The following is a 25,446-nucleotide window of genomic DNA, read 5'->3' as shown; positions in this document are numbered from 1 at the left end:
TTTAGTATCTGTTTTCCGAAGCATTAATGACAACGTGATACTTAGACAGCCATTGAAGACGGCCCTTTCGGTGGAAGAACCAATTCTCCAATCGGGCGTTTCTGTTCCTGTACGAATCAGGCAAATATATCACTGTCAATTGTCACTCCATCGGTGCAGAGTTATCTAGTCCCCAGATCCATGCCTGATCAAGAACCGAAAAGTCATTTGCAGCTGGCCAAAGCGAAGAACTCATAGGCGACCCTTCTGGCAACGGGGAGGACTGAGTTAAAATGGCTACATTAGTGATTCGTCAGCTTTCTGAATTTGGAGCAGCGGTCAGCGTGGGGAATACCTCGGTCAAAGTCATAAATAGCCTGTGATAATGCCGGGTCCTCCCCGTATTGAAGCGGTAGATTACTGGTGAAATTGACGATATCACCCACGGTCTCGCTCTCTGGCAGTTCTGGAGCATCTTCGGGAACAAGCCGTATATTTGACTGCTGAGGTGCACTAGTTGATGCAAGGGTTTGTGGATCATAAGTATCCATTGACTGGTATGCGGCTGTATTTTCACCTGTACTTAAATTCGATGTTCTTGGTGGCTTCTCAACGTCCAAGATAGCGGACAGCTCTTTGTCCATAACGTGTTTGGTTAGTCGCTGGAGAATCTCCAGGCTTTGTGCAGCCACAGGGTAACGATCTTTCAGTCTTGATTGTATGCTAATGAGCCGATGCAGACCACTCTTAGCCGTTTGGGATTCCGGGCTTAGGGGCTCAAGACTACACAGGATCCCTAGCGTTATCCCAGCAGTGAATGTATGTATACCAACAAACGCGCCTGCATAAGTGACTGAAACAAGTTCCGTTATGGGCATCAAAGCAACTTCTGATGTGTTCAGGGCTGCCTCACGGCATGCCTGTAAGGACGAGCGGAAGGGGTCAGGTTGTGACTGATTGACCGAAGAGTTTCCGGTATAGTGGCTGATGTCTTTGTCGCTAGCTTTATTCACCAGCTTATATGAAAGGAGTGGTCGATGAATAAGGATCCTAGCATTTTCATATGCAAGCTTAAGAGCAAGTGCTTGTAGTTGAAGAATGTGGTTTTCAAAGCGAAGGCCTTTTGCACCAACATCCTGGTCTAGCTCCTCCAATGAGGAATAACTAGTTTCGACGGGCATCCCGTTTGCTATCTGAAGCTCCGGCGGAACTTGAGCAAGCCACGTTTGTAATCCTGCATTTAGACTGGCCACCTTTTGCACGAGGTGGTGTAGGTCTGTAGTTGAATTGGTTGGGTCCGAGGGTACCGTGGAGCCCGTGCCAATACGATACAGCTCAGCGAGGGCTGATTTTATCAGGATTGACAACTTCGACATCAAATATTTATAAGAAAGGAGCGTAGGCTTGGTCTGAGGTGGCTCATCGAATGACCTGGGAGATGGCGCAACTTGCGATCTGGCGGATGGGTCCAACAATTCCACATCACAATCGGCATCTTTAATGCTGTGAGGATACCCATATGACATCGAACAGAAAGTTTCAATCTCATATATGGCCCACCAGCAACGTTTTCTCGTTTCGTTCTGGTTGCGCCAACTGGCTATTTGAGACGAGTCTGTTTCCAACCTTGGCAATCTCCGGTGTAGATTCAGGGCTTGGCCAATGCGTAGTCCACAGCCGCACACAGGCCATGCAAGTGCAGGGGAGCCATGGTACAGATAATATGTTCCCAACAAAATGCAAGTTTGGACGGCCTCCAGCGAACCACAGGATAGGATATCAAGGAGCTTGGCTTTAATAGCGGTAAAAATACGCTCGCTGAGCCTCGCTACGTCAACATCATGAGTAGCCAACAGACGCACTCGATAAGTTCCGGCATATCGTAGGCCGATGGCAATAACCATCAGAAACACACTCACAAAATCTATGTCCTCATGCCGTGGGGCTGGCTGATTACCGCTAACATCGTATAAATTCTGCCACCGTTTCCTGAACTCGTCTTGGTGGAATATGAGGATGAACCAATGGGCTCTATCAAAGTATGTGTCCACCAGTAAAGAAGCAGCTTCGTGCTTGGGAAGTAATGGCTCTAGTTCGGAAAGAGCCGCTCTGAACGATCGAGTTAAGGAACGTTTCGTCTGAGGGGCCACATTAAATCCTGCACCTCTCGTCGGAGATCTTTCTCGTGAGGTGTTAACGCTACTATCCTGCTGTCTTCCACCTGGTATTGCATCTGTTACTGAGGTTTTGGGAGTAGCTGCGTTGTGAAACTCGAATGCCTCGGGGGATATTAGCATTCAGTTCAACGAGTGTGCTCATTTTACCTACCCCGTCAACCAGAGCCATAGTCGAGCTTGATTTCCACGCGCCGCCATCAACATTAGAAAAATCATTCTCAGGCCTATTCTCACCGGACTGGCTCTGCTCTGGTGGCGAGCTGGTAGGCTCGGGTTCGGCGACACGAGCCTTCTTGGAAGGTCGTCGAGGTGAGTGTGTACGCGGACGGTATGGCTTCCACTCCCCAGATCCAGACGGTAAACATTCCACCCCGGTCCTAGAGCAAGGTACGCATGGACGTTGCGTGTCACACTGGGTTGCTTCAGTTGAGTTGAACATCTACCTGTGGACGATTGTATGTAAACGGCGTACCTTTAGTTTCTGCCGGCGACAGCGCTGGCATGCCCTTGTCACCTTCCTGCGAGAATCATTGTGTCCCCTTGTCACTTTAGTCTCCATTTCGGATCCATTGCTGCACTGTGATTCTTCTTAGTGGAAGCAATGGAGTTCGGGATCCCGCCCACTTATGAGGTCATGTGATGGATTTCCACGTGATTTTATACAAATTGTGTCAGACAAATTATTCTGCAATAGCAATCCCATTGAATCCCGTGGGTTAAACTGGGGGACATCTTCCGGGGTATATCTGATAGGACTCTGACTTAGGTTGGTGTTGTACTAGTTTGTTGCTGATCTGCATCGGTATTCGCGATGAAAACAGGCTGGTTGAATATGCCAAGTATAAAATGTCAAAATATATTGCTTGCTTCTTATGTACTTTTATCAAATCAGAAAAACTTAAAAGTATTTATTATCAGAGTTCCGAATGAGAACCGTCCGTTGAACATCACCCCAGCCTCCAACCAGCCCTAACCATTCTGGTTTAAATAAGCCCTCGGTGATATACTGTAGTATTTACCCATCGGTGTTTTTTTTTGGTCCTATTACGCAAACCATTAATCTCTATGGGGACATTACTATGGGAGGAGGCAGTTTTGTCTGGTTCTGTGGTACTATTTTGATTGCCGTAATGAGGGTTGGCTCTTCCTCTGGAGACGCGGAGTCGAGCCGCAGCAACAGTTCGAAGAACGACCTGAGGATGGAGCAACTTGGTAACTATAGTTGGTTTCCTTCCAATATCCAATAACTGCCCATATCTTATAACACAGCCTTGGAGTTTCTCTGGGTCCTTACTTCTTTGCAACACACTCCTCCCCCATTTCAATCCGCAGTGCAGCATGTTGACTTTCTGGAATATCCGCAGAGACCCAAATTATCCCCAAAGTATTGTTTAAAAGCCTTAAACATTCAGACGACCAAGCTGGCTGTCTACAGTGGTTAGCATTTTGCTTCAAAGGAATGAGCCGGCTGGTATTCAGATAAAAGCTGTCAGAAACAGCACAAAGCAGGCCATAGTCAATAGTAGAGAGACCGGTCCCACGCTGCTTGGGCACGGTGTACGAGCGGTCCCTTCGGAGATCAATGGCTTCGTCACTCTCTCCAGGGGTTGAAACTTTTCCAGGCTTGTTAGCGGTGTTTCTTCTTGCACGGATTTCAGGACTTGCGAACTCCGACTACACTCAGACCTTCTATGGCTACCCTATGAGACACCATGCATCCGTATCTCTCGCAGCGCAACCCCAACCACTGCCTATGACCTTACGGTCTGGGCCGAGTAATCGTCCGACGCCCATGCGGGGAAATGGCGAATGGAAGGAGGGCTGATAATCATCATCGAGTGAGTGTCTTGAGGTCGTGAACCCACAGGTGGGCGGCCCGCAAACGGTAATAGCAACAATCAACAGACTGGTTTACGGACCAGGGCGATTCACCAATAGTGTTCATGTCCGGTAATATGTCAATCAAATATGCATTCTGCTGTCGATCATTTTAGTAGAGTTCAATCTTGAGTTACTTGTTCTTTGACAAGATGGGACCAGGGCCAAACCAAGCGTGTCCAAGTCTTTGCGTCGCTACTTGGCATGCTGCATATCTTCTTTGTTGAGATGAATCTTAATCTGCTTCAGGAAACATCCTGTGGAACTGAAACAATAACTTTTGGTGGTACGGCGGGGCTTCCATTGTGTGTTCTTTCAACAGCCCTGGGATGGACTGCAGGGATGTTCCATTCACCCCAGGGCAGTGGAGAGTGAGGTGTTGGAGAGGAATACATCATTCCTGAGAGTCTTTTAATTCACTCGCATTATAATGGTAAACACTGCAGGGTTAGTGATTGGCCACTATACAGGCCTTTACCCTCAGTGAATAACAAAGCTTGATGCTTCGTGCGCTGATTCACTCTTGATTCTTCCTCCGAGAGTTTTCACTTCAGTTTCTCCTTTCCTCCCTCAGGACGCCTTCTTGTTGTTTTTGTCTATAAAGATGGCCCTGGCTCTGTCTTTGCTTCCCCCCCAACACATCATTCTCTCTCATCCCTATCATCCCTCTCTACTCCTCAATCTCATCCAAAATCCCACTAACATATTGGAATCATTCCAATATATCGAAACACCCCTGCCATGAAGGCCTACGCGCTTCTCATCTTCCTCGTGTCTCTGGCCGTGGCCGAGATTACCGGGACCTCCTCTTCCAACGATCCTGGTGATGTTGGAAACACTGGTACGTTCAACCCACCCTCCTTCCTTCTGATAGACCCAAGGCTAACACTATTCTGCTCCTCTTAGAGTTCCATTCTGAACTTCTCAAGCGTACTGGCAACGGTCAGATCTGCGGTAACCCGGGCGACTGTGGCGAAGGCTACTTCTGTCTCATGTTCTGGTGTATCGTTGACGACCCTGCACTTTTCCCTGATGTCCTATGTCGCTCCAACTCCCACTGCAATGACAAAGGCACCGAATTCGTCTGCTTAAACGGCCTATGTGCCCCTCCCAAAGCTGAACCCGTCGATGAGCCATCATGCATCGCCGACAGTGACTGTGAGGGCAAGGCCAAATGTGAAGGCGGACTCTGCATCAATCATGACGTTACTGCGGAGGCCCCAGATATCAAAGACCCAGCCTGCAAGAGTGACTCTGAATGTGGTGGAGGTCAATGCCTGAACGGGATATGCCTGGCAAACTCTCGTTCCAAGATGCGGTTCGCTCGTCGATCTCCTCAACTGATCTGCCACAACGATCAAGAATGCGCCGGCATTAACGGTACCCCAGGGTACTGCAATAATGGCATATGTGTGGCTGATCCCCCTCGCAAGTTCGGCGCTCGCTCTCCCCAGTTAGTCTGCCACAACGATCAAGAATGCACCGGCATTAACGGTACCCCGGGGTACTGTAATAACGGTATATGTGTGGCTGATCCTCCCCGCAAGCTCACACGCTCGCCTCAACTGGTCTGCCACAATGACCAAGAGTGCACCGGCATTAACGGTACCCCAGGGTATTGTAATAATGGTATATGCGTGGCTGATCCTCCCCGCAAACTCACACGCTCGCCTCAACTGGTTTGCCACAATGATCAAGAATGCACCGGAATTAACGGTACTCCAGGGTACTGTAAAAATGGCATATGTGTGGCTGATCCCTGACTGAAGATTTCATGCGTCTCATTTGATGCGATTCCAGCTTCCTCGAAAATGCAATTGGAACTCGCTGCGTTCAAATGCATGCATTCCGGCTAACTCGGCGTCGGTCGAGCTAGATCAAGGCGCGACATGTAATTGAAATGGCTTCTTATTAATGAAAAAGCCGGTCTTTCTCTTGCCAATAAAATTGACATTATTCTCATCTTTCATGCCTCATGGTTCGTTTCTTTAAGGCTTCGTAGTAGTGGTAGTAGGTACATTTCTCGTAGGCTTGCACATACAACCCCGCTCGAACTTTTGTGGGTTGCACTATAGCTCTGGAGACACCATTCTATGTTTTCCAATGTTTATAATACACCTTACCTATAGCAGCTGTCGTCCGAACGTTGGATGATTGGACATTGCAGGGCTAAACTCGGACGATGAATCGATGATGTCGAGGTCGTTATAAGGCGGTGTGATTTTGCCGGATAAGCTTGTTTCGTCTCCAGCTTTCATGGACGATCGCCTTCCTTCATCCTCGCGTGTTCTTGTTCCTTTCTCCCCCCGATGTTCGCTCATCATGTCTCATATTCGACCAGAAGATACCAGGTACCCTCCTGGTCCTCCTTCTCGACCGTTTCCTCGCAAGGACGATAAGGACGGCCGCATGTATGACGACAATTCTCCAGCCCGTTCTCGCTCACCTGGCGGTACCTACAACCACCCCGCATATAATTTTCACAAATGTTACGAGTTATATTAGAACAGGACTTACTTTCTGCAATTTACAGGCCCTTCTCGTCCTCCCCCTCGAGGCCCCGCGGCCGACAGAAGACGCGACTACCCTCGAGACCATTCCGACTCTAGATCCCGATACCGAAGTCGAGACCGTGAGTTCCGACGGCGGTCCTCGCGGTCACCCCCCCGACAACCACGACATAGTTACCGCGACCGTGATCGCGAAGGTTATCGCTCGCGTAGTCGAAGCCGAAGCTACAGTCGGAGTCGGAGCCGGAGCCCGCGGCGCGGTCGACCACATTATGCACAAGAAAGTAGAGAGGTTATGATGGACGGTTTACCGGTGGACATGGTGGAAGAAGACGTTGGGCAACTCCCTCCCTCCCTTTCTGTCCCGAATCTCTTTGGTCTCATAAATCTGGGGTCCCAGAGTTGCGCTGCATGGTACAACGCGTTCGTTATGGCATGAAGCTGAGAGTCGACTTGATCAACAGATTTCGCAAGAATTGAATGAATTTTACTATATCGAGGGCTTAGAGGAAGTCCGTGTCATTCGCGATCGACAGACTAGTAAGTATCCGGTCCTGTCTTGTACGGTTTTTGCTGTTTCTGATGCGCCGCAGAAATATCTCGCCAGTTGGGCTTTCTTCGATTCCGAAGTTTGAACCACTCTCGTTCCTTTGTTGAACAGAATTTCCCGACGATATACTTGTGTGGCCCGAGTGCGCAGGATGATCGCGGTACCCCAGTGCGCATCGCGTACAGCCGGGAAAGGGAGGACCGCGCTAAAGCTAGGGCTGAAGGAGATTGGACATGCATGATGGTTGGTAGTATCAGTCCTCCACAACAGTCAAGATCTAACGAGCTAGTGCGCTATTGTCAACTATTCTACCCGAAATAAGTGTTTCCGATGCCAAGCACCAAGACCAGGTATGTTGCTAAAGTCTATTGATGTTCTTTCAACTAACATCATCAAGACGCCGGACCTGCCGGCCCTCCAGGTGTAGCTGCTGCGTCTCGAGTAGACAATCACGGCGACAACGATGCTGCTCCAGATAATCAACCCTCTCAGTTCCTACTTTTACGGGGGCTTGATACTTCAGTAACCGAAGAGCTCCTGGCCAAGGGTGTCGCCAAGCTCTATCGTCCAAATTCGGAAGGCACTCCGGGTAACCAGAAGAAAGGCGCCAAAGTAGCTTCGACCACCGGCGACTCTAACCTAGGAGCTCGCGATGGCTCAATACGACGTGTGCTGCTAGTACGAGACCGCAGAAGTAACGAGAGCTGGCGGTATGGGTTCGCAGAATTTGCTACGATTCAGGTATGCCGTTTTAAGTTGATGGTATTCCGAGCTAACAAGCATAGGATGCGCAAGCGGCTGTTTCACGGCTTCACTCATTTGAGAAATTTACCATCTCATCCAAACCAGTGATGGTTAGCTACATTCACGCAGGTGTTTTCGTGCCGGTCATGAACCCGACTGCGAGTACCGAAAGATTTACTTTCAGCCCTCTGAACAACCCAGCCATGAAGCTCATGTACTGGGATGAGGACGCATATGCGAATGAACTTACGGTATCAACCGACCCGCAACCCCAGCAAGGGCCGAAAAATGATAAACCGACAGGCCAGTCGGAGACTAAATCCAAAGAGGCGGCTGATAAAGCGAAGAAGCGAAAAGCCGACCCCGCATCCGGTGCCGCGGGAGCTAAAAAGACGGCAATGCCGTCTCATCTCCAGTTCTGGAGTAACCGGCATGCGGAATTACACGGCATCCAGAAGAAGGATACTGACGACCAAGTCCCTGGAGATTCAAACCTCCCTGATTCAGCCGCACCGCCGCGTCAGTCATACGCTGATTCCAACCGGAATTGTTGCTATCTCTGCATGCGACAATTCAAGACTACGGCAGAAGTCAACCGCCACGAGCGATTGAGTCAGCTCCACCGCGGTAACCTGCAGAAAGAGGAGCTTGTCAACAAAGCCACAAACAAGCTCATAAAGCACGGTATCATCCCACAACCACCTGAATACCGGGACCGCGCGCGCGAGCGTCGCAAGGCTTTCGGCCGCTCCAAGAACACCGCAACGGCAAAATCGGCTCCGGCGGTAGAACGCGAGCCATCACCGCCGGCGGAAACCACATCAAAGGGCGCGTCGCTGCTCAGCAAAATGGGCTGGTCTGCGGGTACCGGACTAGGCGCACAAGGTACAGGAATGACAGCCCCGATCACAACAGAAGTCTACGCGCAGGGTGTCGGGTTGGGAGCGCAAGGTGGCAAACTCGGCGAAGCCAGCGAGGAGGCCGGCCGCAACACTCGCGGCCGATATGACGAGTTTCTGGAGAAGACAAGACAGACCGCGCGAAACCGCTACGAGCAAATGGGCAAGTGATAGGAGAGTGTGTATGTATAATAACCGGCCAAATATCATGGTAACAAACCCAAACCAATATCATACAGTTCTGGTTTTAACGTCCACCTCATTTTTCGCGAATATATGCATCCGTCTAAATTCTTCTCAAAAGAAAATGCCCTTCACGTAGACTTCTCCCCTTCAGCGCCGGGCGTATCATTCAAATCCTTCAACTTTCCCCCCTCAATCTTCTTCCCCAAGTACCGCATCACCCAAGCCTCAACCTCTTTCTCCATTTCCTCGTCCGTCTTACTAGACTCCCTATCCCCCTGCGCCATGCTCTTCTTTACATAAGCCCTCATATCCTCAATCCCATTAATCCCCATCGCCCAAAGAACCCCGCCACTAGCCATCATACCAAAACTCAACACATTCACCGTGGCCAGATGCAGGGCCTCGAATGCCTCCATTCCGCCATTGACTTCGGGCTTGTGGTATACCGAGGTCGTGTAGAAAGGCGGGATTGAGGCCTTGAAGCGACGGTTTAGGGCGCGGCGGGTCGTGAGGAGGGACAAGGCGAAGAAGAGCGCGCCACCAAAGAAGAGCTTTGTATTTGTCTGGGGCGTCCAGAGTTTGGGGAGATCGTCGGCGTCTGTCTTGGTTTTGTTCTGTGGGGGTTGTTGTTGTTGTTGTTGGGACACTTGGGCTTCTGGTGGTGTCAGCGTTGTTGAGGTTGGTTGTAATGGTGGTGTGGATGCTGCATCGGAGGGGTCGGATTTCGGCCTTGAGCGGAACCAGGAGAATATGTCGACCATTTTGCTTGGATTTTGTCTAGGAGTATCTTTTTAATTTTTGGTGGTTGTTGGTGTTGGAATCGCAGCTATTTGCACTCTCTCCCGCCGTTGGAGTACGAGGAGTGGAGGCGGAAATAGGACGAGGATAGGTGGATAGCGGACAAGGAAGTAGACAGGTTAGACAGGCATACGATTCGCGAAATCAATTCTGCGCAATTGAACAACGAAAACGTGGGCTTGATTCAGGAACAGATTGAGAAGCTGACAAGAGGTACTTTGGGATGCGGAGATTTAGGTCACGTGCGCTGGCCCGGTGATAACGCACTCGACCGGAGTTAAGCATGTTCCGACGTAGATACTTACAGATTGGAATAAATCTGTATATTCTGATTAGATACTATTAAATATATGTAGTGAAGTATATGTCTGTCCATGTTCAATGTTGCATAAGTCCCGTCGTATATATGTGATGAATCCGCAGCACCTGTCCCTTAACCCAGTCTACCATATCCTCCGGGAGGTTTTCCATTGAGCAAAGGCTCTCCAAAGACGGCCTGATAAACCAGCCTCCTACAAAGGGTGCCATGTGTTGAGGCGATTGTTTCGCTTCCCCAGACGCTGAAGGATATTCGACCCGCTTGTCGGTAATCTGCATGGATCCTGTTTGGCTGCCCAGGTAAAACGGCACGCTTGCACAGATGTCCGTCGCAAGGGTACGAATGGTCGCTATAGTGGATTCCATATCCTCCACGCGACTAGGCAATAGGCATAAGCAGCGGAATATGATGTTTAGCACCGTGAGTCTAAAGGTGCGATAGTTGTCCCATGTCTCTGCAACCCAGAGGTCAACGTAGCAGTCACACCGGCCCTCGTAGGCGCCCGCTTCCCGGACAGACTGAGGCAAGAATGTGGCCGGGGACGGCTCCCAGTGTTTGGGTAAGGAGTGAGTCCAAGATATGAACTGGTCATCAATATTGCGAGCGTCAGAGAGAATAGCCTCGACCTCGTCCAGGTCCGTTACAACTGAGCAAGCAGAGAACCTCATCCAGCGCTCTCGCAAATTTACCAACGCCGTAGAGATCATCATCAGTCGTGAAGATGCCAACTCCGGAATGCAAGGTGAAAATGGCCAGACTTCGGGCGTTCGAAGCAATGGCAAAGATCCATCGATGGCAGAAAATACCTAGCGGGTCAGTTCACTTAGATGCAAAGGCACCTAGCAAGGAATGGGACTTACGATCTCTCCTTGGATTGCATTGGTCAGCGTGTCCGATAAAGCTGAGGATCGCCGTTCAGGTCTACAGCTATTTATCAGAGCAATCGCGCCTCGCAAATGGTGTTTAGGCGAGGGCTTGTTCTCTTTGATAGAGACAAATTCCTAGGCCGTTAGTCCATACGTCCCTCGACAATCTATTTGAATACTCACTTCGTAAATAAAAAGCAACATCAACGTCATTAGAATATCATCATAGTTTTGTTCAATATTTCCCTGCAGCGCAAGGCGAGTACGAGATAGCGCCTTTCCAAAGCATTGCTGCGCGGACCGGAGCAAGCTCTCCTGTCGAGTCCACGCAGCAACTCCAAAATAAGCTACTGCCAGGGAGCTCATGCGCAAGGCCGAGCCAAACGGAGCAGCCCCATATAATTGGGGAAGAAATTCCATCGAACCCGCTCGTATTAACGGGTCCCTAGGTGTGTAAATGTACGAATTGAAGAACAAAGCGGTTACTGTCTCTTCCATGGGCAAGTACAGACCACCAGGAACCTGAGGAGGGATGATCGGGCCCGATGTCACGGGGTAAAATGGTTGAGTTGAAAGCTCGGAACTAGGTGAGTTCGAACTTGAACTTGAGTCTGTCTTCACATCAACCTCGTCACGTTTGGGGAGGGATTGCGCTATTGAAGCAGTCGCTGTGTTTCCACTCCTGCGGTTGAATGCTTTCTGTGGCCGCAACACCACATCTAGTGGGTGGGGATACCCCGGGCACGCTCGGCCTGCGCGAGTGCAGGCATTGCAGTGGGGGCGCGTCTCATCGCACTGGTAGGCAAAATTAGCCATGGCCAAGGACAAGAAAATGGATGGGGTTTGGTTGGTTACTTTGATGCGTCTGGAGCGGCATGTCTGACAGCCAGTACTAGGCCTTCCGGGGTACACCATTCTAGTCCGAAACGTTGAGTAACGTATGACAAAAGTGATCAATTAATCGACCCAGTCCATCATTGAAGGGCTTCATATGGACTACGGGTCTTTGCTCAGCTGAAGGGGGATGAATCGATGACTCGCCATCCTCCATTAAAAGCAGCCTAAACCACGTGGTTTCACGTGGTGTAAGACAAACAACGTGACTCCAGCAGCCCTAACAGCTTGTAACAGGACCATCCCGTCGAAGGGGGGCACAAACTATAGAGGCAGTGCATACATGAAAGTGGGGTATGAACAAAAAGGCAGAATGGAAATTCTCTTTTGCAAATTCGGATAACGCCATGCTATGCTAAGTACAGGATAATGCGACTTATAAGCCGCAACTAGAAAAAGAGAAGAAAAGAAAACCATCATGAAACATGAAAACATCATCACCATACATCATTATCATTACGCTTGTCAACGTAGAATAAATTCATGCGTCGTAAAACCTCACCATAAACCCATATCTCATACAGCACAAAATAAATGCATTATTTCATCGATCCGGTAGTAATGAGCATATCAGCACGGCCCGGTCGACTATACCGATCAATGCCCAGGTGCTCCCTACCATCACGCCCCACGTAAATCCCAAAGCCATACTTTGGATAATGCTTGTCGCCTGGCGGAGTAATAACTAACCTCGTGACAAGGTCCGTTTTGCTCCGCGGCTCCCGCAATAACTTATCCGAAAGCAGAGGGCTCTGGTAGAGGAAGCTCATCTGATCAGCAAGAGTGCTGATGTCGTGCGGCAGGTAGCGACAACGTCCAGGCCAAGTAGCCAGAAAAGAAGCCATGTAAACGGCACAGAACCCAACGATAGCGTAGAAAGCAGGCATTACAGATGCAATCTTGATCTCATTTCCTGGGTAGGTAAGCGCGATGAAGACGCCGCCGGCCAGGATTGGAATGGCTCCAGAGACAATGCTCATCAGGGAGACCCAAGCTACCTTGTAATGTTTGTTGATGAGGGCCGTGATAGTGACTTGGAAAGGCAGGAGAGAAGAATATGACAGTAATAAGCTCTGCTCTGCCGAGGCTCCTTCCGGGGAAGACAGCATGGCGTATGGCTGTAACGCACGAAAATAGAAATCGATATGCTGCCATGCAAGAAATAGGAAGTTCCCAATCAGTGCCGGGATGAAGCTGTACAGAAAATTGGAGGAAGAAAAGGCGTTTATTGATGGTCGAGTTGGCAAGTGTGGTTTAAACCCCCCTTCAACACCGTTGCGCACGAAGCTGACGACAACAAATGCAATAAACAGCGCACAGATTATAATTGTCCAAACAACAACGGCGGTCTTTCGGAGGAACCATGGGGTCCATCGGTAACGGATATTCGGCGAATATAGCTCCTCAGAGTCTTCACTACCGGATGCGTTTTGCTTCTCGGCATCGAAAGAAACTTTTGAGAGATGTTCCCGACGGTGTTTCGGCACAAGATGCAAGGAAGGATTCCCAACCGTTCCACCAACTTCTCCAATTCCGTAGAAAACCTCTGGATGGCGTCCCTGGGATAGCTTCCAATAACCAAGTCGAAGCTTTCTGGGCTTCAATGCTTCGCCAACACCGGTATCAGTCTCCGTACCTTCAAATTCAGGTAGAACATTCGAACGCTGGATAATGGTGATCAAGTCGGCAAGGCAGACAGGGTCCCACATCAACCCTGACCATGTCCATAAAAATCGGGTCATCAGCAAAATTAGTCCTATTGCGAGCAACCCGTAGACTGCTATCAATGTCCAGCCGACTGCTGTCACTGCAGCCCATCGCCATGAGCCTTCACCGTCTATAACAAACCACTTCACTTGGTAGAGACAACCAAGCAGAGGCACCGCAATGAAGTTGGAAAGCCATATAGTTAATAACGAAAACCCCACCAACGCCTCGCCATGAATGAAATGCGACAGATCCGGAAGTAAGAAATTTTTTGGCACAATCGATAGACCCTGTAGGACCTTTCTGTAAGGCCGCTCAGATCCCATTATCGCGAAAGGCATTATGCGGTAAACCGCAGCTTGGATGACGAACGACAAATTGGAAATGAAAATGCCCAGAATTTGAGGGAGAAATTCGACTACAAAATACCGCGAAGTGCCTCGTCCATCGTATCCCCAGAAGCCCTGGTGATCTTGAGACCAGACATTGCTAAAGGCAATACCAGCAATCATCAGCAGGACACAAACGGTTGCTATGCCCAATGCCCATGGTCGAAGTAGAACAGGTACAAAATCCAGCGGTGGGTATATTAAGTTCCCTTCCGGCGTGTCAACTGCAACAAACGCCTCCGGGTCAACAGAAGTCTGAGGGTCCCTTTCTGGTGGCAATTGCTGCTGCTGCGGCTGCTGCAGTGCAGGCGTCGGGGCACGGACAAAATGACCCAATCCGCCATCCCAGACCAAGCGCTCAGTTGGAGTTGACTCAAATTCACTTTCGGTCGACTTTCTTGCTTCCTCCTCTTCTCCTTCTCTGGTAAGCTGATTGATAGCGAAGCGAATGTACGGCGAGTCATCGTTCCCAGGAGTCGGTCCTCGCCCCGCATAACTGTCCGTCGAATGCTCCCCGCCAGCCCCGTCCAAGAACAAATTGGGGTGTGGACTTTCATTCCTGTTCTCAGTCGACTGCGTTGCGCTATCAATCTGGGTTACATGGGTTTCCCGCTGCTCTGCTGGTATATCCTGATTCTGTTCTGCTCTCGGGACAGGAACCGGAGGAGCTAACAGCGTCCGAGACACAGTGGGCGATGAGGTTCGCGACACAGGATGCGAATTTGGTGTTGCATATCGCACCACGGTCGCTCGACTTCTGCTGCTGGTGCCACTAGCACCACTCGTTGACCGTGTAGTTGGTGTGTGGTTGGAGAGCGAGTAGTAGTCGTCCGAAGCGGCCGCAGACTGTTGCGACTCGGAGCGAAATAGTTGCGGTCTGCTTGCTGCGGAGTGTAAGTTAGAGACCCATATTGATTTGAATATACTTCAATAAACAAGATAGGAAGTATAATTGAGTTACTCACAGCTGACTGTTCTCAAGCTCACGTTCCCAGCTCCCGGGGCAAGCATGGCGGCGGGGTTGGCCGAGGAATGTACTCCGGAGTATGCAGCAAGCTTCACTTGCAGTAATCGAGATACATTCCCAGGGTGCAGGGTATGGTCCTGATGACGACGAGCCAAATAGATGAAAACTCAATTGGAAATAACCGGGAAAATGCGAAAAGAGGACGAAGCTCGTGTTGCTGGGCTCGAAAGCGAGAGGGCTGGCTTATGGGTGCGTTTGCCAGCCCCCTCCAAGCCCAGCCACCCACCAACGAGCCCGACATGGAAACGAGGCGAATAGGACTGAAAGCCACCGATGATTAACATGGTCCCCGATGATTGGAGATTAAGCTGAGACGGTTCTGACGTGGTTGGATCGTTAAAGCTTAACTGTTGGGTTTTGTCTTTGGGTGTTGAGTTGGCAGAAGTTGGCCGAGGCAAGGAGACGAAGCTCGTCATTGCGGCCCAAGATGCAGCAGCGTCACTGCACCACATTTCGAGGCTGAACCGTATTTTCTAGCATTGGCTCTAATGTTCAAATATCGAAGCAGTGTAAATTAAGCTATGAAATAAATTATCCTCCTCGTCGTATGTACTGCCCTTCCGATCCATGGTGAGGTCCAATAACGAACAGTAACTCTATGCTAGGTTCTTCCCCAATGCGAATGCTGTTGGATTCTCGTATTAATGATAATGAAAAGGGAAAAACAAATCATGCAATGTCCACCGCTTTTTAGTGTCGGCCATTATGCGGCGTAGAGGTACGCGGCAACGACACCTCCCCAGCCACCGGTATTTTCATCTTCTGTCGCGATCGCGCGGTGGCCGTCGAGCATCATGTTAATTGTACTCTTGGTGTTCGTGCCATAAAGATAGACTGCTGAAGAGTCCTGGATCTGGATGGCATTCTTCTGGCACTTCCCATTGCTCGATTGGCAGTCGCCGCCGTTGTTGAAAAACACCCAGTTGCAGCCTCCATAGAGGAAGAGGTTCGACGAAGCATGGATCCGCTCAAACAGCCCCATCCGACATAGAGCGTCCCCCTCAGCACACTGCGAGAAGTCCGGGTCGCTGTTCACAAGGTCATCCTGCCAGGGAGCAGGGGCCAGCACATTGCCTGGGCCTTGCCAGTATGCTGATTCGCTCTGCTGCATGGTGGAAAACACATTGTGCGCATATTGAAAGTTGTACTGGTAGAGCGTATGGTGCTCGAATCCAGTTCCAACGAGCCAGGTGGCGGCTGTCGCTTCCACCAGGAGACCGCGCCCAGTAGCAATGACTTGACCGTTGTCACCGTCAAGGTCGTGGTCCGCGGTCCACCCCCACATGTTCTCGATATAGGCAGAGGACGTACTGGTGAGATGGAGATTGGCCCAGGCTGCCTTGCATTTAGCTGGGCCTCCTGCACATTGGCTCTCGACTTTGCTCCCGACTGCACCACCAACTCGGATATGGGTGTTCCAGAATCCGACATCGCCAGGGTTTGCGCCGGCGATGTTCACTTCGACCTGAGTCATGTAACGTCAGTATAGAAATGGGACGGTGTCTAATGATACTAACCATTTTACAGCCGGGAAGAATATCTCCAACTGTGAACATCATGTCAGTCACTTGGGCGACACCAACATCCCCAGGGTATCCGAATTTGACCATAGGCCGAACAGCAGCGGGGTTCTGGAATTTAACACCAACAGCACTGATGACTGAAGCAAACGAGTCACCGACAATACGTCTCCCGGCCGGGACAAAGATGGTGTCCGTCACCATGTATGTTCCAGCGGGGAAATAGATTACGCTACAGCCGGCGCTGTCCGCTAAGATATCGTTGATATTCTGCGTGTCATCAGTTGTTCCATCTCCGTAAACCGGTCTGCCCTCGACGTTCTTAATATTCAACACTTGGCTGGCAGAATATTCCTGGAATGTCGGTGGCGATTTAGTGAAGTATTTGCCCCTAGACACCAGCGCTGACGATCGCGGCGTGGTAACTGTTTGGCCGTTGACCCGCTGCATTTCGGGGTCTCCGGGTTTATACTACCCTCACAGTCAGCCTGGCATCATCGGCCATATCCAAAGCGGGAGTCTCTTACCAAGGACCCACGAACCCAAGTGTTGGCTATGCTGCCACTCACGAGGGGCTTCCCATCCACAGTCACTGTAGCCCCAGTATTCTGAACGTTTTCCAGAATAAGCGAATTTCCAGCGCCATCCGACTGACCGGCAATGACAAAATGTTCCAGCCCCGAGGCGCTAGAGTCGACAACGGTCAGAGATCCGGACGTGCCAGTCGCGTCAATACCGGTATGGCCGTTGTTGAATTGGCAACCTAGGAAGATGATATCCGTTCCGCCTGCAATTACGCCAGTGTTTGTGCCGCTGAAGACGATGTTCTTGAATACCCATTGTTGTCCGTTGAGCTTCATACCGACGTTTCCACCATTGAACCGTAGGTCATTCTTATTAATTGTGAGCGTTTGACTCTCCATGCTATGAACACTGTCTTCACTTACCACAATGATATTACTGTTGTAATCGTACTGGGTTGACAGGCCGATGTGAGATGTGGGGTTTGGGGCCATATTGAACTGGACGTTGGCCAACTGGGTCGCCTGACTGACGGTCCAGTCAAGGAGCGTAATACTCGTGGCTGGGTCAAGGCCTGTCGAGTCAAGCACGATGTTCTTGATGCCAATATAAAAGTTGATGGTCCCGCCATAGTTGGGGTCCTTTGCATATATCATATGGTCACCGGAGAACCCGGATGCTGCTTTCAATACAGGGGGGTTGGTTGGGTCTCCCACCAGGACAGTTCCGACGTAGAGCTGAAGCGCGTGCTTTAGTAGGTATGTGCCTCCCGGTAAGTAGACAATCGCTGGTTGACCAGTTGTCCCCATTTTATGGGCGTCTCGCGCCGGCCCTCCAGCAGAACCACCTAGCAACCCACTTTGTCAGCTTATATTGAATTTCTGCGTTCGACTTTTCACCCTCACTTTTGATCGCATTCTGTATAGCTCCCGAAGCATCGGATTTGCCGGTATTGTCGGCGTGGTGGTCGGCGACGACATTTCGGAATACCTTGTAGCTCTTCTTGTGCTCTGGCGCCAGGAAGGACGACTCGTCGTTATGCTCGATTTCCTCATACCAGAACTTTGATGAACCCGACGACGGGCAGCTGAGCTGCTTCCGGTTTGGCGAGTGAGTTACGTTAAGCAACTCTTCCCATGGTTGCATAGTAGTGTCCTGGATGTCGAAAGGGATACCTCGTCTTCTAGGGTTAATCATCGGGATCTTTTTCTAATTGAGTGGACGAAGATGCAGGTACTTACAGCATGCGCTCTGGAGTATACGCTTCTTTAAGCATCGTATCAAGACCAGGGATTAACTTGAACCTGTCTTCCTGGGCGATAGCACGGGCATTAAAGCAGAGCAACAGCCCCAGGATCTGAAATAGAGAAGAGAATGCCATACTTGCAGTAGGGCAACGGTTCTCGATCCAAAATCAAGCATAAGAGCCGACAACGACGACCAGTTCGGGGTGGAAAAGCTGTCTGGGACCCCGAAATGGTCAGGATATCGAGACAGAGAGAGAAAGGACGCGTCAATACATCGGGCCTGTACCTTTCTTTATTTATAAAGCCTGGGCCAAGTCTACAAGATTCCTGCATGCCTCAGCTGGGGCCAGCATGACAATCTGAGTCGAGATCGTCCTTGCGACGGGCCCATCCCGAAGAATTCATCTGCTAATATCTGTTACCAGTATCAATTTACTAACAAGGAAGGATAGCCCGTGATGAATTGATGATGTACTCTCTGAGCATCCATAGTCTCGGCCTTTATCAGCCTGCAGTCTTAACAAGCCGAAGCTTCAATAGACGACCTCGAATATCCCAGAAGCAAGGGCACACGGGAAAGTGGCGCCAGATGCTCAGATACGTTGGGGTGTTCAGAAGCAGCGACAACTTATCCCCAGGCTATATGTTCATGAAGTCCAACTAATACAGAAAGCAGGAAGGTTTCCAGCTTGGCTTTGCAAAGCACGGTGGTGGAGCTTTGATGGTGGTGAAGGAATGGGTTGCGCGCCAGCATTCCAACGAAAGTAAAAATGAGCAGCGCAATTTCCTCCCCGAATTCTCGCTTCGAATCGAGGGCCGAGGCTGGTCTCCCAATTTTATTTTCAAATATTCCATCTTTGCTCCATTTTTTTCAGCCCAAGACATTCCAAGTTCAATGATCTTTCGCGTCCTGGCCAGTGCCGCGCGGTTTCTGTTTCACCCTGGTTCAGAGCCAAGCCCTATACAGCGAGGGGTCAATTGAAAGGAGGTCAAACTTGCGAATATTCCCAGCGATCCCCATGCCAAACCCAAGGTAGCGCTTGCTCTCGGGTGTTAGCAGCCTATGGTGAACTCTCTTTTGCTAGCAACTGGTCGACATCCCGTTTCTCAGGAAGTAGTTGATTGCGCTGGTCGTCGCCGAGCCTGTTTTTGGTATTTGCCCAGGGAATTTCCAGAAGGCACGCATTCTAATGTAGTTCGAGATCTCCTTGGCGTAATTTGATCAAATGTGAATTGCAATCAGTCCATCCGACACTTGATGCACATTCACTCATCATGGATCAGCGTCGAGCCTTTATAGACGTGGAACAGGAGGAGCCCATAGGATGAAAAGGTCATGAGCAAAGAAAAGAAGAAAAGAAGAAAAGAAAGAAAAAAACGCATTGAGGGTGTAATGTTGCTCATTAAACTTTCCCTTCCCAGGTCTCATCTCCATAATGCTGCACTAACGACAAGGTCTTTCAATATCGTGCATGACGAGAACTGTCGGCGTACTCCGTAGACGAGCATACGAGGCAAAACTTCCATTTTAATGGTCAACGGCTTCAGACCGTAGTAGGATATATACGGTTTAACCGTGCGACCAAGTACAGGCAAAAAAAAAAAAAAAAGGCCGACTAACGAATGAACTGCCTCACACCAGCCTGGTATTTTTTTTTTTTTTTTTAAAGGCTTGCGAAAAGCTTGAGAGTGGTTTTGGATCGTGCGATCATGATATGTCCCAAACTAGAACACTTTGATTTGCCTGTAGCAGATCCTGGCAAGTCTAGCAAATACTAGTTGGAATAATGTCCACCACAGCTGGACGGCTTCAATAAATCACCTTACCTATAAACGTAAGCCCAGCTTTTACCAACACCAAATTAGGAATCCTTAAGACTTGTCACTTAGTTTCAATTGACTGTCGCAATACGTAGTAGAGGCAGCGCTGCCTCCGTCTTATTGAGTACACTGTACTTTGCTTGTTTGTTGTCTCCGGAATAGGCACTCCGGAGTACCTCCGCATGTGTGCCGAAAAAGCATCATCTCGTCTATGCTTAGATCACGGTTTGCATCGGTTGTACTCCTAGTATCGCTCATAAAAAGTCCAAGCAGGGAGGGCTACCAAGCGAAAGGAACCGAATTATACTTCCTCCTGGCCAGACTTCAACGATTGACCCCACAGTCGTGTCCTGTCAACGGAGGTGGAGCCTCTCGAAGCACGGGCTTGAGTTGTGGACAAATTGGAAATTGAAGTCGACCGGTTGACTTTGTGTTCCACTATTCTAAAACAAGCTGGTCCAAGACTTGCACCAAAAGAAGTTTAAAAACGAGTTGCATCAAGTCTCATCGTCGAGACGATTTGTCTCAAAGAGAAGATTAGCAACTTCCGCCGTGGGGACGCCTCGCGTCATCACTTTCGCAAGAGCGCCCGATCGTACGGCCGATCTTTCTCGTGTCTGTCCTGGGCTCAAACGCATCTGGCCCTCTGCGGGAAAAGCAATTAGAGCTCGCTGCTCGGCACGATATTAAGGGGTGCATTTTCACTGTGTTACCGGCGGGGAATCAGATGACTGGCTGCTGGCTGGATCATAGTCGCAGCGCGGCACGGCCTCGCCAATGTCGCCATGTTCCATTTCAGGTTCCATGGGCATTTTGCAGTGAGACTCAATCCAATTGACGGAGACAGTCCTGAGTAGTGGGACTCAACCGCAAGGTCACTGCCGCTGGGCAGCGAATCACGATGAGGCATTTAAGTGCAAGTCACTTTAGCTAGGCATCGCTTGTTCTAATCCGGCTGGCCTCAGCCACCATGGAAGAACCAAGTCGAGGAGGAATCGAGGGTCTTTGGGAGGAGAGACAAGTCATCAACCTCGTAAGGAGCAAAAAAGGCCATTGAGAAAGGTAGAAGTGCAGAACACCTACCTCGTAGAGATATACTCCGTAATAACGCAGATTGCAGAGCAAAGAAGTGTGGAGGCGGGAGGTGATTAAGTCATCAGCAATTCCCCGTCCTCGAGCCCTTCGCCTTCTCTCCATCTCCGTCTTTCAACCAGTCTAGTCGCCAGACATGGCTGTGCCTTCTTCCATCCGTTAACTTAGTCGCTAGCCAGATATTGCCTGCATTAGTATTATTCTTTCGCTCTTTTTCAATCTCTTCTTCTCTTATCTTCTCTTGTCTGGACAAGAGCTATTATTCGTTTCAGCCTCCCCGCTACGACTATCCTCCCCTCCGACCACGGTCTCTTCCTGGCATCCTCGTCTCCTTGTCGCCCCCTCAGTTTCCTTCCCGGAGAAGCGCTGCTGCAGGCTAATGTCACGCTCAATGTTGTAATTTCAGAGGTCGCGTTGAATCATCCCGTCTACGTGTGCCGCTGTAATCAGGGTCCGTTCGCTGACCTGACATTCCTTCTGTTCTCTTTACCTGACAGCCAAGCAGCCTTCGCGGCTGTTTCGCGCTCCTCACAATGTTACTCAAGCCCGCGACCCCGTTAACCGTGCTTCTGCTGATCGCCTTTGTTCTCCTCCTTCTCTCTGTGATATCGACGCCTATCGTCAAGAATATTCCGCTGGCAACATTTGATAATGTCGAATATGGTGTCTTCGGTTACTGCAAGTCGGGCGAATGCACCGCGATCCATGTTGGATATACCACAGGTTTGTTGCACCTATGAGACCGCCGTTCGATTTTTAGTCGCTAACATGATCGCAGAGGAAATTAAGAACACCGGGAGCACCGACGGCGACTTCAATCTCCCTTCGGACGCTCGGAAATCCCTTTCTTCCATCCTTATTGTGCACCCGATCGCTGCCTTTCTCACCTTGATATGCCTCTGCCTCGCTGCAGCAGCTCATTTCCACGGCCCGTCGCATTCTCCACGTTATCTTCTCGCCTTGTTAATTTTACTCCTCCCGACTCTTCTTGTTTCGTTGCTTGCTTTCCTGGTCGATATACTGTTGTTTGTACCGCATTTGTCATGGGGTGGTTGGATCGTTCTCGCCGCGACAATTATCTTGGTCACATGTGGTGTCGTTACCTGCGCAATGCGCCGAACGCTGGTTAGTCGCAAGGCTCGAAAGAGGCGCATCGCGGAGAATGCCGAAATGAGTGGGCAGAACTACTACAATCGTCAAAACACAGCTGCAGCCGCTCTGAATGATCCCAAGCCGATGGTACCGGAAACCAAAGAGACTTTCGTCACCGCGGCCCAGAGTCCAGATTCTTCTGGCCCTACGTTTGCCACCTTCCGCACCAACACACGGGAAAGTGACGATGATCGTACGCCTTTGAACAGTCAAAATGACCGTATCGTTCAGGACAGCGCGTACCCGTCGCGAGCCCCAGGAGATCCAGTGCGTTATAATACCCCTCGAGATGATTTTGGCAATCCTCAACCGCCAGTACCATACAATCCCGCGTCTAGAATGCGCACACCTGGCCCCCCAGACCCTAGAATGCGTGATCCATATTCAGATCCTCGGAGATTTCCACCTCCAGGCTTTCCCTCACGTGGCCGTGGTGGGTATCCGCCCCGCGGAGGGTATGGACGCGGTGGTCCGTATGGAGGTGCCTACGGGCCTAATTCCCGTGGCGCCCCTCCTGGACGTGGTGGTCCTATGGGCCGCGGAGGTCCTCCAATACCGATGGGACGTGGAGGGTACCGACCACCACCCCCAGCAGGCGGGTATGGTCCTGGTGCACAGCCAATAGTTGAGGATGAATACAGCTATCGCGGACCGTCGCCTCGCCAACAATCCCCAGGACCACCCGGCCAGGCGATTGAAATGATGCCTCAGCCGCGGCGTGAGTCGGAGCCTCTGGAAGACATGCCTGATTCCAATCAACTACATGCCATCTCGACCGACAATCAGGAAGAACCTAACAGCCCCTCGATTTACAGCCGGACAGCGTAAGCCCCAGTTAATTCGATATCACGCTTATGGTCTACTAATCACGTTCAAACTAGGTCGTACGTTCCGCCTCGCGCAAACTGGACACCACACGCGTACCAAGCCGAGCCAACCCTACCATTTCGAGCCAATCCGCCGATTCAGCCACGCCATATCCGTTCTAATTCAGGTAGTATGTATTACGAAGATGAAGACCCCGTGTATACGAGTCAAAACGAGTCGGCAGTTGGCAATCCACGGCTGCCTTCTGCGTTGACACCAGGCAATACTGGTGAGCAAAAGTCGAAGGAAAATGAGGTGGAACGTCCCAGCTCACCTGCTGCTAGCGAAGTAAGCCATTTCACATCAATCTCCGAACGGCCAATCAACCCAAAGTGGCGACCACCGCCTATGCCGGCGCAAGCTGTCCAGCAGAAACGCGACGTCTTGCTCGAGAACAACCCCGATTTTGATCTCCGAGCCGGCATGGGAGCAGGCGGCCGCATGCCACCACTACCGGGCGCAAACAATTCGAGATACCCAATTCCTTGAATAACTCGGTTTTTCTTTCTTATTTCCCTGTGCTTATAATTGGGAATTGGCGTCTGGTGTTTATAAGGGATGGCAGGCCGTCCATGGACTGTTCATTTCCCCGTTTTTGTACATTTACGTGGCGTCACATTCCATCTTAGTTCCGTGTCTGATGCTGGAAGGCTAGGATATCTATTGAATGGAGCAAGTGCTTTGGTGGCTCCCTGGTGGATTGCACATGCCTGAGGTTCCAAGGCGTGAATGGCAACATGGCTAAATCTAATTCAGTCTTTGAAGCCGATTTACATTCATGGAGCAGTCCGTCACTTAAACTTGTCTCAAAATCAAATATATCTTAGTCGCTCAAAAGCCTCCGTAGAGCTATAAAATGCCAGCTCTATCAAATAGGTATAATTAAACCCCATCCCTAATCCGCGCGTTGTGGTATCAAACTGATAAAACTAGTCAACTTTGGGAAGCCCAATATCCATCCCGAAACCTATACACGCCGAAAACAAAAAGTCAAGTCACTCATTAATCATTGAGCCCATGGTATAACAAAAAATGCGTAACGCTGTAAAGGAAATAAAGTTACTTTAAAATTTCGTGGGCAGGAATCCCTTTGAATCATCCTCCTGCTGGCTGAACGACTGTGGGAACGCTGCAATGCCAGCAACGATTGCGATGGCAATGAAGATAAGAGAAACCAGAGACCAGAGGAGACCCCAGCATCGCGAGGAACCGCCGTAGCGCTGGGCGAAGACGCTTGCGTCAGAGGAGTTCACTTTTCGGAGTATTAGGTCGTCGCACTGTATATCGAGCAATTGAGTTAGCCTAGTCATGTGGCATGTTCAGTAGGGGGAAAGGACTCACGATATCCCAGACACTGTAAAGCGCCGACATGACACCGATAAAGAGCTGCGCAACAAAACAAATTAGCATCCATAGACATCGACACTTTCTTGCTCTCTCTCTCCCTCCCCTTCATAGGTAAGGCAAACTCACCACAACCCATCTAAGTGCCTGCCCGTGCGCAATAAACCAGCAAGCAACCAACAATCCGACAGCTAACAGTACCGTGATGATGGTCAACCAATCCCTGCGCGCCCACCAAAGCGTCAACAGAAAGCACACGCCGAGAATGATACTCGCGACTTTACTCGCGGTGATATTGAACCCGGCGAAGATCAGCAGTGCCCCGATAATCGACGACCCCAGGTACCCCGCCGGCAGTGTGATTGCGGTCATGCCACCCTGCATGTGGGTGACGCCGCCCTCGTGGGGGTCGAGAGAGATGGATTTCACGCGCCCGCCTGTGCAGCAGGCTGTTATTGCGTGGCCGAATTCGTGAAAGGCGATCACGAGCATCTGTGGAGAGCGAGGGGAGCGGGGTTAGTGGTGTTTGCTTGTTTACATTTGGGGGAAGGGGTAGTAGGGGCAAATTCGTATATCGCACCTTGAAGGGCCATAGAGAATATCGCAGAACTGGCACGTTCCAGAGAATAGCGATCACGACGACATAGGCGCCCATAACACCGAGTGTAACGGCTTGGGTGTGATTGACGGTGAGGTCGCGCTTGTAGAGATGAGACTCCGTCGCCTCGACGGCGCGTTGAGCGAGGACTTCATTATAAGGCGCCATTGCTTTAGCTTAGCCTGTCCTCTTTTTCTTTATTTGAAGTTTTTCTTGTTAATGAGCGCGTTTGGAGACATTCACGAACATTTGATCAATTTATTGCAGATAAATTGGCGCCTAGTCCTGGTTTTAGTCTACGCGTCTGATGATGATTCTTTCCCCAGAAGGGATTAGCGTGTGGCTGGACATAACGGCCTA

At 50.3% G+C, this 25,446-nt stretch overlaps 7 protein-coding genes across 7 annotated transcripts; 3 read left to right on the top strand and 4 right to left on the bottom strand.

The window, feature by feature from the left end:
• Positions 1 to 33: 33 nt before the first annotated feature.
• Positions 34 to 2,740, bottom strand: ASPSYDRAFT_804831 (transcription factor domain-containing protein). The gene is made up of 4 exons (XM_040851044.1): positions 2,629 to 2,740; positions 2,308 to 2,576; positions 335 to 2,258; positions 34 to 276 (listed from the first exon to the last, which is right to left on the bottom strand). Exons 1-4 carry the CDS (start codon positions 2,657 to 2,659, stop codon positions 143 to 145), a joined length of 2,358 nt encoding a protein of 785 aa, XP_040705005.1. The 5' UTR covers positions 2,660 to 2,740; the 3' UTR covers positions 34 to 142.
• Positions 2,741 to 4,775: 2,035 nt separating this feature from the next.
• On the top strand, positions 4,776 to 5,797 carry ASPSYDRAFT_29699 (uncharacterized protein; the record flags this gene model as incomplete). Its single annotated transcript, XM_040844677.1, has 2 exons — positions 4,776 to 4,875; positions 4,941 to 5,797. The coding sequence occupies 2 exons, from the start codon at positions 4,776 to 4,778 to the stop codon at positions 5,795 to 5,797; spliced, it is 957 nt and encodes a 318-aa protein (XP_040705004.1).
• A 559-nt stretch (positions 5,798 to 6,356) lies between these two features.
• On the top strand, positions 6,357 to 8,908 carry ASPSYDRAFT_147822 (putative G-patch domain protein; the record flags this gene model as incomplete). The annotated part of the gene is made up of 7 exons (XM_040841755.1): positions 6,357 to 6,486; positions 6,545 to 6,804; positions 7,009 to 7,084; positions 7,138 to 7,337; positions 7,417 to 7,444; positions 7,492 to 7,835; positions 7,880 to 8,908. 7 exons carry the CDS (start codon positions 6,357 to 6,359, stop codon positions 8,906 to 8,908), a joined length of 2,067 nt encoding a protein of 688 aa, XP_040705003.1.
• Positions 8,909 to 9,051: 143 nt separating this feature from the next.
• On the bottom strand, positions 9,052 to 14,907 carry ASPSYDRAFT_56564 (DUF3433 domain-containing protein; the record flags this gene model as incomplete). The annotated part of the gene is made up of 6 exons (XM_040849236.1): positions 9,052 to 9,537; positions 10,148 to 10,846; positions 10,901 to 11,041; positions 11,090 to 11,428; positions 12,433 to 14,780; positions 14,862 to 14,907. The coding sequence occupies 6 exons, from the start codon at positions 14,905 to 14,907 to the stop codon at positions 9,052 to 9,054; spliced, it is 4,059 nt and encodes a 1,352-aa protein (XP_040705002.1).
• A 719-nt stretch (positions 14,908 to 15,626) lies between these two features.
• Positions 15,627 to 18,346, bottom strand: ASPSYDRAFT_56563 (glycoside hydrolase family 55 protein; the record flags this gene model as incomplete). The annotated part of the gene is made up of 6 exons (XM_040849235.1): positions 15,627 to 16,388; positions 16,441 to 16,914; positions 16,971 to 17,336; positions 17,391 to 17,812; positions 17,871 to 18,148; positions 18,207 to 18,346. The coding sequence occupies 6 exons, from the start codon at positions 18,344 to 18,346 to the stop codon at positions 15,627 to 15,629; spliced, it is 2,442 nt and encodes an 813-aa protein (XP_040705001.1).
• Positions 18,347 to 21,658: 3,312 nt separating this feature from the next.
• ASPSYDRAFT_147957 (putative pH signal transduction protein PalI) lies at positions 21,659 to 23,633 on the top strand (the record flags this gene model as incomplete). Its single annotated transcript, XM_040841761.1, has 3 exons — positions 21,659 to 21,848; positions 21,904 to 23,101; positions 23,159 to 23,633. The coding sequence occupies 3 exons, from the start codon at positions 21,659 to 21,661 to the stop codon at positions 23,631 to 23,633; spliced, it is 1,863 nt and encodes a 620-aa protein (XP_040705000.1).
• A 287-nt stretch (positions 23,634 to 23,920) lies between these two features.
• Positions 23,921 to 25,427, bottom strand: ASPSYDRAFT_798750 (M50 family metallopeptidase). The gene is made up of 4 exons (XM_040851017.1): positions 25,069 to 25,427; positions 24,618 to 24,980; positions 24,486 to 24,530; positions 23,921 to 24,421 (listed from the first exon to the last, which is right to left on the bottom strand). The coding sequence occupies exons 1-4, from the start codon at positions 25,252 to 25,254 to the stop codon at positions 24,209 to 24,211; spliced, it is 807 nt and encodes a 268-aa protein (XP_040704999.1). The 5' UTR covers positions 25,255 to 25,427; the 3' UTR covers positions 23,921 to 24,208.
• Positions 25,428 to 25,446: the final 19 nt, after the last annotated feature.

Source organism: Aspergillus sydowii (assembly GCF_001890705.1).
Source record: "Aspergillus sydowii CBS 593.65 unplaced genomic scaffold ASPSYscaffold_3, whole genome shotgun sequence".
NCBI classification, from domain to species: domain Eukaryota; kingdom Fungi; phylum Ascomycota; class Eurotiomycetes; order Eurotiales; family Aspergillaceae; genus Aspergillus; species Aspergillus sydowii.
This window is presented reverse-complemented; position numbering and strand designations above follow the sequence as displayed.

What these genes read in the sequence shown, in the direction of transcription:
- ASPSYDRAFT_804831 (XM_040851044.1), bottom strand. Translation starts at nt 2,659, where the DNA reads ATGCCAGCGCTGTCGCCGGCAGAAACTAAAG. An exon ending in GTCGCCGGCAGAAACTAAAG is followed by an intron (nt 2,577 to 2,628) that starts GTACGCCGTTTA and finishes ACTCAACTGAAG; the next exon opens with CAACCCAGTGTGACACGCAA. An exon ending in CTATGGCTCTGGTTGACGGG is followed by an intron (nt 2,259 to 2,307) that starts GTAGGTAAAATG and finishes ATATCCCCCGAG; the next exon opens with GCATTCGAGTTTCACAACGC.
- ASPSYDRAFT_798750 (XM_040851017.1), bottom strand. Translation starts at nt 25,254, where the DNA reads ATGGCGCCTTATAATGAAGTCCTCGCTCAACGCGCCGTCGAGGCGACG. An exon ending in ATTCTCTATGGCCCTTCAAG is followed by an intron (nt 24,981 to 25,068) that starts GTGCGATATACG and finishes CGCTCTCCACAG; the next exon opens with ATGCTCGTGATCGCCTTTCA. An exon ending in AGGCACTTAGATGGGTTGTG is followed by an intron (nt 24,531 to 24,617) that starts GTGAGTTTGCCT and finishes TTTGTTGCGCAG; the next exon opens with CTCTTTATCGGTGTCATGTC.